Source organism: Hemibagrus wyckioides, linkage group LG26, assembly GCF_019097595.1.
Source record: "Hemibagrus wyckioides isolate EC202008001 linkage group LG26, SWU_Hwy_1.0, whole genome shotgun sequence".
NCBI lineage: Eukaryota > Metazoa > Chordata > Actinopteri > Siluriformes > Bagridae > Hemibagrus > Hemibagrus wyckioides.
The window spans coordinates 17656114-17666613 of NC_080735.1; the positions used below are offsets into that span (position 1 = coordinate 17656114).

At 40.1% G+C, this 10500-nt stretch overlaps 1 protein-coding gene across 1 annotated transcript; it reads right to left on the reverse strand.

Annotated features, from left to right (window-relative positions):
• Positions 1-317: 317 nt before the first annotated feature.
• On the reverse strand, positions 318-8815 carry commd1 (copper metabolism (Murr1) domain containing 1). Its single transcript, XM_058381242.1, has 3 exons — positions 8621-8815; positions 6670-6957; positions 318-1141 (listed from the first exon to the last, which is right to left on the reverse strand). Exons 1-3 carry the CDS (start codon positions 8792-8794, stop codon positions 1034-1036), a joined length of 570 nt encoding a protein of 189 aa, XP_058237225.1. The 5' UTR covers positions 8795-8815; the 3' UTR covers positions 318-1033.
• Between the last annotated feature and the right edge of the window lie 1685 nt (positions 8816-10500).

Here is a 10500-nt window from a genome sequence, read left to right on the forward strand (position 1 = left end):
ACGTTTCAGAAAATAAAATGAATATCTATATGAACATCTCTAAATCACCTTTTTATTTCATTTCCTGAAACGTTCAACAAGTTAGGCTTTGTTTATTCATGTTGCACAATTTAGCTAGCTAGCCTTCTCTCTGGACATATTGTGTTGGATAAAACTCATTTAAATAGTGTACTTAGAGCTACATAGATTTTCTTTTTAATAAATCACACCTTTTTTTTTTTTATTTGTAAACATTATTTAACAATTTATTTACAGGTCATACACGTTGTCCATCACAAAACGATGGCTGTTACAAAGGTCCGCGTTAAACGATATAGTAGTTTTTCAATACGTCTTTATTGTTTGTCATCAGTTAATTTCTATAAGAGAAGTTCGGAAACACGGTGTGAACAGAGCTGTAAACTAGTGGAACAGGATGATAAGCACACAGTAAGACCATTGTGTTACTGGAGCCTGACAGTCCATTCACTGAGGCAACCTTACTTTTAAATATTTGATGGGAGTTTATGTTTTTGGAAGCTGTGGCCTTTTGTCTGTTTGTTCTTGGCGTGCACTGATATTAAATATTTATATCACAGCAACAGCCTACTTTCTTAGATTTGAATCAACCAGACGTCCAATAACAACAATAAACGTATTCAAATGCACAGGGAAGCCGTGCAGGAGATATATCGGAGACTGATAATGGAACAAGCTGGCCAGAGAACCAGATGCGCCCAAAGCCGGGCGTCTCTGAGGAACGTCTGGAAAATCTGAGGAGGCAGAGTGCGTCCTCACGGCGGAGAAGGTGCAGCACTCTGCGTGTTACAAAACGTTCCTCCGTGGGAAAATTGCAAAAATGTTTTTGTCCCAGTGACATCATATCAGATTAAATTAACATGACTGTTGGCAGGAGTCCTAAACCTGTAGGACGTGATAAAATGTAAAGAAGGAAAGGCCATAAATACGCTTTTATGACTAAATTCAGTACGAGATAATGATGCTCTTATCAGTGATGACAAAGTTCATAAACACACACACACTTTCTTTCTCTCTAGCTGTGATGCACAATGCTGTCGATGCTTTCTTGAATTTCTGCCATCTTCTTTAGAACCTGGTTTATCTTCACATCATCAAACTCCAAGCACACAAACTCCGAGTCCTGAGAGTGAAATAAATAAAAGAGATAGATCGAGAGAGAGAGAGAGAGAGAGAGAGAGAGCATTTTCAAATAAGTAACATTTTCCAAATACCTCCTACTTAAATAAATAATTAGATAAATGCAAAAAATACACTGATCAGGCATAACATTATGACCACCTGCCTAATATTGTCTCGGTCCCCCTTTTGCTGCCAAAACAGCCCTGACCTGTCCTGCACTGTGTATTCTGACCCCTTTCTATCAGAACCAGCATTAACTTCTTCAGCAATTTGAGCAACAGTAGCTCGTCTGTTGGATCCAGCCTTCTCTCCCCACGTGCATCAATGAGCCTCGGCCACCCATGACCCTGTCGCCGGTTCACCACTGTTCCTTCCCTTTGACAGATACTGACCACTGCAGACCGGGAACACCCCACAAGAGCTGCAGTTTTGGAGATGCTCTGATCCAGTCGTCTATCCATCACAATTTTGCCCTTTTGGTCAAACTCGCTCAAATCCTTACACTTGTCCATTTTTCCTGCTTCTAACATCAACTTTGAGGACAAAATGTTCACTTGCTGCCTAATATATCCCACCCACTAACAGGTGCCATGATGAAGAGATCATCAGTCTTATTCACCTCACCTCTCAGTGGTCACAATGTTATCTCTGACCGGTGTACAAGTCGGGTAAACACACAAAGATTAAAACACAGTACTAAGCTGAGTTGTGAGACCGAGAGAGTGTTACAGAGAGATTATAAAGTGTAAAGATGGACAGATTTAGATCAATGCACTAATAGAAATATCTTCGAACACACATTATGTTGAACCCTGAGGCTACAGAACAGGGATCTTTACATGTACCTGATGTTTGGCTAAATAGACAATGTGCATAAAACAAGCAGGTGTTTCTAATAAACTGCTCCATGATGGTAAATAAATCTATCCTCTCTACTATATAATAATCTTCCTTTTTTACTTCATCTGACAGTCCGCATTTTCTATCCCTGTGATTTTTTTTTCCTTTTATCTTTTCAGACTTTGAATCAGGGTTTATCAGTAGTGTCTAAGCTGTGGCATTTACCTAGCCACTTGGACACTTCTACTCAACCTTGTAAACTCAGAGGTGTGACCTGCACACTACAATTTGCATCTTCTGAACGTGAGAGCAGAATGTCGTGCAGTAAAGCTGTTTTTAAAACCAAATGTGCATTTGCATCCGGAGCTGTGGAGCATAACGCTGTTCTACGATATCTCTACTGCACAGATAGAGGGTGAAGAAGTAAAGGAGAGAGAGAGAGAGAGAGAGAGGGAAAAAAAAACAGAAATAAAAGTTTCCTGTAATAGCTCCTTCAAGCATTAGAGAGGAGCTAAACTGCTGTGAGTGATGAAAACAGCGGGTTCTATCTTCATCCTGGGTAAAGTACCACTGTGAATCACTCGAGTCGCTTAAACTGGCAGGGAGTGTCTGCTGTTTTAAGACCTCATCTATTATCCCAGGCGGCGTTCGGGTGTGCACTCCAACTCGCCTTATTCGGAAACGCTGCCATGCTAGGAAACGCTTACAAAAACATTCTTGTGAAATAATAAGGATTGAAATATTTCACGTCAATGAAATTTCTCAAGCGGATGGAATTGAACTGATTAGAGCTGCTATAGCACTAGTGATAACAGGAAGTAACTTGTTTCATGGACGTTTCCACGACATTAAATGTGACTACAATTGGACAAAAAGTATTTTAGTCTAATAGACGCGTGTGTGTGTGTGTGTGTGTGTGTTTCTAGCATGTTGTATTAAACTAGAGGATTAATTGTAGCAAAAAGTGGATGGGGAGGCTTAGTGGTTAAGGTGTTGGACTATTGATCAGAAGGTTTTGAGTTCAAATCCCGGGTCCACTAAGATGCCACTGCTGGGTCCTAAACAAGGGTTTCAACCCTCAAGTTGGTCAGTTGTATAAAAGGGGTTAAGGCTCTGACCAGAAGATTGGGGTTCAAGCCCCAGCGCTGCCACAGTTGGACCCTTGAGCAAGGCCCCACCATGCTCCAGGGGTGCTGTATAATGACTGACCCTGTGCTCTGACCCCAACCCTCCAAGGATGGGATATGTGAAGAAAGAATTTCACTGTGCAGTAACGTATATTAATGCTTTAAATAAGATAAAAATGTAAGTGGCTCTAGATAAGGGCGTCCCCCAAATGCCAGAAATGTAAAAAGAACGTCTACAAATACAAAACACTAACGCTGTAAGGTGCAGTTTAATTTAATCTAACCCTAACCCTTGCTTGATATGTTCTTTACATTTCTCACCAGGAAGATATGTAAAACATGCTAACACGGCTTCAGCACATGTGTATTAAAATGAGAGCAGACAGCACCAGCTCCACTCCAGGGACCTGCTGACTGCCTGACTGGATCATGAGCATGAATGAGCAGGTGTTCCTAATAAACTGGTCTATACTGGTAAACTTGTGCTAGGTGTTTATTTTAATCTTCTCAAATATATGTTACTCTTCTGCATTTCCGATTGTCTGTAATGTTACGTTACATTTAACAGTAATGTCAGATTCTCTCTCCCTGATTTGTTTTCAGACTCCACGGCATCGGGCTGAGAGGAGCGGCTGAAACAAACACTTTGTGAAGACACTTTTTTAATTCCCCTGTGTGAAATTTCCCTGTGTGAAGTGCATTTGCATCTGGCTGACATCACACTGCTGATTAAACAAGTCAAATGCAGCAGCTCGAGGAAAGAAATAAACAGGAAGAAATATTTGATGGAGGTTAATGCTGCTAATGCATGTTAATGGCTTCCTTGTGTGTTACTAAATTGGGGAAATAAAACACTGTAAGGGATGAAAACCGCCAGCTACATCATCATCATCAAAATCCCTGACTACGGGTCATTTACATATTTTATAATACTGTATCGTATATTTGTATACAATTTACATGTGTTCTATTACAAAGAAAGATAAATGTCAGCGATGGAACACGTGTAGATCTTCAGCTGGATTTATTATTATTATTATTATTACTTATATAGCACCGGTCATTTAAAGGTCAGTTGAAAATGCTTGACAGTTATATAAAGCAGTAAAAGGACAAATTGCATGTGATTAATAAATATCTAAATATTCAAATTCAGCTCCACCTTCTCAACCATTAGAGACAAAATCTCACCTCGCTCTCAGGCTCTTCTCATTAGATTCCTCAGCTTTGGTTACAAAAAAAATAAATCTAAAATATATATATATATATATATATATATATATATTATAAAAGCTTTAACACACTGGAACATTAGCAGTTGGAAGTAGTGCGTGTTAATGGGTCAATACCTTACACAGGATATAAGGGAAGAGGATGCTGTGGCAGCATATTGAAACTTCCCGACCATGTTTCCTGACTGGTCTGGTGCTTGGTGCTTTTTTATTTTTTTTTTAATAAAGGGGTAACGAAGATGGACATGCGTTGGGGCGCATGGGTTTGGGCGCTGGGTAAGATGCACACCCGTGAGGGCGGGGACTAGCGAGCAAGCACGTACGTTTTCCTGCCTTTTAAACACCGTATTAGATCACAGCTTTCCCCCGTTCCTCTGTCTGCCTTCTGTTGCTGTTTTATCACCAGTGACATACACTTATATTGCCAAAAGTATTGGGACACCCCTCCAGATCATTGAGTTCAGGTGTTGTTTTTCAGGGGGTTGGGCTCAGCCCCTTAGTTCCAGTGAAAGGAACTCTTAATGCTTCAGCTTCATACCATTTTGGACAATTTCATGCTCTTTGTGGGAACAGTTTGGGGATGACCCCTTCCTGTTCCAACATGACTGCACACCAGTGGCAAAGCAAGGTCCATAAAGACATGGAGGAGTGAGTTTGGTGTGGAGGAACTTGACAGGCCTGCACAGAGTCCTGACCTCAACCCCATAGAACACCTTTGGGATGAATTAGAGCGGAGACTGTGATCCAGACCTTCTCGTCCAACATCAGTGCCTGACCTCACAAATGCGCTTCTAGTGGAATGGTCAAAAATTCCCATAAACACACTCCTAAACCTTGTGGAAAGCCTTCACAGAAGAGTTGAAGCTGTTATAGCTGTAAAGGGCGGGACAACTCCATATTACATTCATGTGCATGTAAAGGCAGACGTCCCAAAACTTTTGGCAATATAGTGTATCTGTAGCTAGATAGCAATTGTGTCTTAATACGTGAAGCAGGAGTTAATATTAACGAGCTCACGCTAAGATAAGAGTCACATCTTTACAGTTTACTATGCTGAAAGATTTTAACACCTGTGAGGTAAAATAAACCTTTACTAGTTTGATAAAAGTATTTCTGAAGCCCCGTTATTCGTGGTGCATCACTGAAGGATGGATGTGACGCGCTGTAATGTAACAATAACAGTTTGTGGCGGTTTTTCTGGCCGTGAAAGTAGTTTGTCTGCTGATTTAAGCCTTCAGACCTGCTGATTCAGAAACATACACATTGGTTAGCCTTTCAACAAGATGAGAAAAAGGGGCGGACGAGTGGCACGTTGGAAAGTGTGTAGCACTAAAGATAATCTCTATTCTCTGTTTTCTTCTTTTGTAAAGCTGCTTTGAGACAATGTTCATTGTAAAAGGCACTATACAAAATAAATTGAATTGAATTGAATAAGCCTTATGTTGTTGCGCTGTTTATAACACAATGCATGAAGGTGTAAAGTGACTTATAACTGTTTTATAAATGATTTTAGCATTAAAAACTACTTTATAGACGGATGTAAAAATGTTTATTTTTTCAAATTATGTTCCTACATTCGTGATCTCTCTCTCTCTCTAAACTAGCCTGAAATTTGTTTCTTGAAAATAAATTCACCAGATCTTCTCTTTGTGGATTTGACAAGCCAAGTTTAATCAATAAAAATACTAAAACTTGGCTAAAACTTTTGTAAAGACTCATGTACGTTACAAGTTGGCGGACGAATCATTTCGTTGAAAGGAATCGAAAGAGTCGAGTTACTGGAATGAACCGAAATGACCACCGCTACAACAAATCATCATAAACAGGAGCTGTAATGTCCAGTAAAATAGTTTATGTTGAATGAACAGCACAATGGTGATCATCAGATTCAGTGAAATATTGAATAGGTGGCAGGAAGTTCTGTAATTCAGTAGACACAGCGACAATTGCTAAAGGCTGCCATTGTGCAAACATATAGACTAAAGAAGAGGAAGTGTGTCGAGAAATTTAACACAGAGGTTGTGTTTTTCCTCCACCAAGAGTCTCTGACTTCTGATTAGAGATCTATTTCAACACTGAAGAAGGAAGTCATTAGCGGTCATATGCAGGCATGTATGAGAAAGCTACAGCGTGCTTCAGATTCATTTTTTATTATCTATTAGTTATGCCTCTAAAATAATAAACATTGTTGTGGTGGCAGCATCACCACCCCATTGCTGATTACTTTCCTACAAAATACAGGAACTCAATATGATTCCTCACGTGACACTAAGGTCTTTCAAAAACCGAAAATGATCCATACTCAAAGAATACCATCTCTGGACCCTCACCTGGCCGTTTCTCCCGAGCTCGAGCTCCACCAGAGCCACGGGGCTGTTGGACGTTTGCCCCCTGCTAGTGGCGGTCTGCAGGTCCACCCTCCAGCTCAACCCCCTCAGCGCAGGCTCCCAGCGGCTCTGTGCCAGCAGGCTCTCTCGCACCCGGGCACGGTGACCCTTCCAGAAACGCGCCAGAGCTGCCGCCTGCTCCGCGGACGTACCGCCGCCTCCGTGCTTACGTGTCTGAGCGGTCAGAAACGCCTCCAGCTGGGTCTGGTCCATATCCGCGACGGCAACAGACTGAGCACAGGACAGAGGACAAGAAGGGGAACCTTTTTATTATATGATTTACTGCTGCTTCTTAGAGGTGAGATGTGAGATATTAGTAGTAGTAACAATAACTTCACACGTTTCCATGTGACCACCAGCCCCAGCCCCAGCACCAGCCCCAGCCCCAGCGCCAGCCCCAGCACCAGCCCCAGCCCCAGCGCCAGCCCCAGCCCCAGCCCCAGCCCCAGCCCCAGCCCCAGGGGTGGTGGTAGCTCAAGAGGTTAAAGATTCAAAGATTCAAGATTCAAAGAACTTTATTAATCGCAGCAGGAAATTCCTTTGCCATGTTACAGTTGCTCTAATAAAAATAAAAATATAAGAGAGAAAGAAAGAAATATATACACTGTTATATAAACTGTAAAATAGAATAAATGAATACAAACACTGAACAAATAATGGTGTAGAGCTGTAAAATTGCACACAAGGATTGTAAATTGGTGATCATTTTAACAGGTGATAATGGTAAAGTTGTATTGTACATGATAGAAAATGGGGAAATTGTAATGTACATGAAAGGTCTATAATTACTAAAGCACCCGTTATTATTTATTGCGCATGAAAATGTCTCAACACTTAAAGGGAGGAATTATTCAGTTTAATTGCCACAGGGATTTCCTAAAGCTCTCAGTGCTACACTTGGCAGTGATCAGTCTCTGAATGTGCTCTTCTGATTAACCAGCACACTGGGTAGTAGATGAGAAGGGTTGTCCAGGACTTAATGGAGTTTTGACAGCATTCTTCTCTCAGCAACAACGTGAACTGTGTCCAGCTCTAAGGCTCTGGGTGTCTGACCAGAAGATCAGCGTTCGAGCCCCAGCACCGCCAATCTGCCACCATTAGGCCCTTGAGCAAGGCCCCCAACCCTCCCTGCTCCAAGGGTGCTGCGTCATGGCTGACCCTGCGCTCTGACCCTAACCACTAAGGATGGGATATGCGAAGAAAGAATTTCACTGTGCAGTAACGTATATGTGACAATTAATAAGGACTTAAGCCACAGTGCAAAAAATAAAAACATTCATTTAAGCCACTCAGACTCCAGTGGGATAAAAGAAAACTACACACTGCCATCTAGAGGCCAATGCTTGAATCGCACAACATTTTAGAGCTGCAATAGGTGTTTTTTGTTGTTGTTTTAAAGAACAACTATGGCTTCATTGGCTTGATGTCCCTGTAACTGTCACAGTCAACTGGCAAGTCGATTATTAAGCACAGACAGCAGGAAGCACTGATGCCTCACAGCTCCTGGGTCGCAGGTTCGAGTCTGAGTCTGTGTGGAGTTTCACATTTCACGGATTTCTTCTGGGTTCTCCGGTTTCCTCCTAAAAATAAAACACTGCAGAAGACGCTTACTCTAAATAGTGTGTGTGTGTGTGTGTGTGTGAACGAGCTGGTGCATTATTCAGGATATGGCACCCACCACATTCCAAGTGCCACCCTGACCAGGTTTAAGTAACTACTCAGGATGGATGAATGAATGTATTGAGAGTAAAGGAGCTGTCTGAATCAGAAAAGCTGTGTGCTTCAGTTCTGCGTCATTAATTATATGAAGTTAAACGTTAGAATAGCTTGTGTTGCATGTAGGAGACTTCAGCAGTGTGGCTAAATCCGTTAGCTTCAAACCTGCAGTTCATACCTTCAAAAGGCCCCTCATCTTCTCGTACAGAGCCCGGAACTCCTCCTGGGGTACATCGGGGTAAAGCTCATCCTTCAGCAGCTCCTCGGTGATCTCCGAGTTCCCGTAATAAACCCTCTGCGCGATTCCGTTCAGTAAACCGCTCAGAGCTTTCACAGCCTCGGCGTCCGCCATCTTGGCTGTTGGGGGCTGGAGAGTCATGTGACCCTCCAAAGTCCACGTGAAGGGGGGCGTGTCCGCGATGTGACTGGGCAACGCCTCTATTTCTTCGCTTCTTCTTGCGTTCTCTTTTTTCTCTCTTTTCTTTTAGTTTTCCACGTGCCATTTTTTCTATTTTTACAAGTTCTCCAACATTATGTGTTGCTTACACGTTTTTCTTACTGTCTTCTCTCTTTCTTTCTTTCTTTCTTTCTTTCTTTCTTTCTTTCTTTCTTTCTTTCTTTCTCTCTTTCTTTCTTTCTTTCTTTCTTTCTTTCTTTCGTTTTCCATCTTCATCTTCCCATCTTTCTTTTCCTCTTTTCCTTATACCGCCCCATTTTTATTTTCTCTTCACTTTCCGCTTTATATCTCTCATTCTCTTTTTTTCCATTTCTTCTTTACAGCGCCTTAATTTTTCATTTTCCTTTTTCTTCTTTGCATCCCTCCATATTTCTTTTCCTCTTTCTTCATTATTTTCTTTTCTGTTTTTCTGTACATTTTTTCCATTTAATTTTCCTTTTTTTGCCCGCTATACATCTATCTCTCTGTCTTTCTTTTCCATTTTTCCTATTTTCCTTTTTTATTATTTTTCTTTTAATTTTCCTTTTCCCCCTCTATACACCTATCCATCTTTCTTTTTAATTTTTCTTTTTTCCCTTTTTATTTCTTCTTGTTTAACTGTTACTTTAAATATTCTGTATTTTCTCCTCTAAGAAATTATTTTCTCCTTTAAGATATTTTAATCCACTGATTAAATTTGAGTAATTCTGCCTCATATTGTCACTAAAGACTCATTTTATTTCACTCCAGTCACTTATCCGAGTCTGATCTCTGTCTGATCTTTCTTTGTTATTATTATATTCATTAATGTAATAATGTTTAATTCTGTACAAAAGGATTTTGCTGTCTTATTCTAGTAAATAAATAAAGGAGTCATTATGACAGTGAAAATAAAGGACAGAAGAGAGAAGCATGTCTTTCTGTACTGAAGTCTCTCTCATGATTTACAGAATAAATACAAACAGGACAAAAAAAAATCCAGATATCATTAGTTTCTAATCAGACATCAGATTCCTCGTCCTCCTGTGTGTTAGTTACTCACCCATAACACACACCTCTCCATCCGTGTTTTATGGAGGATCAAAGTCTAAGATTAAGATAATTCAGTATCAGGGGTATAAATGTGCTGCTGTATTCGGTAATAGAACCACGTATAAAAAGCGCCGTGTCACAAACGACGTCATTTCGTTAAAGCGGCCATAAACGACCCTGCTTTCACAATTCCCTGAGCGTTAGACATCACCTCGACTGACCCCTGTTTGAACAGAAAGCGCCAGAAAGCAAGATTTAAGATATAATTAAACTGAGAAATGGGTATTAATGATTAATGAGGTAAAAAACATTGAAAAAACAAGTTTACCTTTTTCTTTTTTTTTTTTAGAAAAGTCTAAAATCTTTAAAAAAACATTTTTTTTTTATATTTCAGAAATTATATATTTTTTCTCACTTCAGAAAATATTTCAGACCCGAATTTTAATCTTTTATTTATTTTTTTTAATTGCAATTTATTTATTTATTTTTAATTATTATTATTAAGAATATATTTTTAAGTCATGGTATTCCTAAACATTCTTACAATCCATTTATTTATTTATTTGTTTGTTTGTTTGTTTGTCTATCTA

Bases quoted from the DNA above. Each gene is read 5' to 3' on its own strand.
- commd1 (XM_058381242.1), bottom strand. From the start codon at position 8,794: ATGGCGGACGCCGAGGCTGTGAAAGCTCTGAGCGGTTTACTGAACGGA. The intron at 6,958-8,620 runs GTATGAACTGCA...TCCTGTGCTCAG, and splicing joins AGATGAGGGGCCTTTTGAAG to TCTGTTGCCGTCGCGGATAT. The intron at 1,142-6,669 runs GTGAGGGTCCAG...TTTCACTCTCAG, and splicing joins AGCTCGGGAGAAACGGCCAG to GACTCGGAGTTTGTGTGCTT.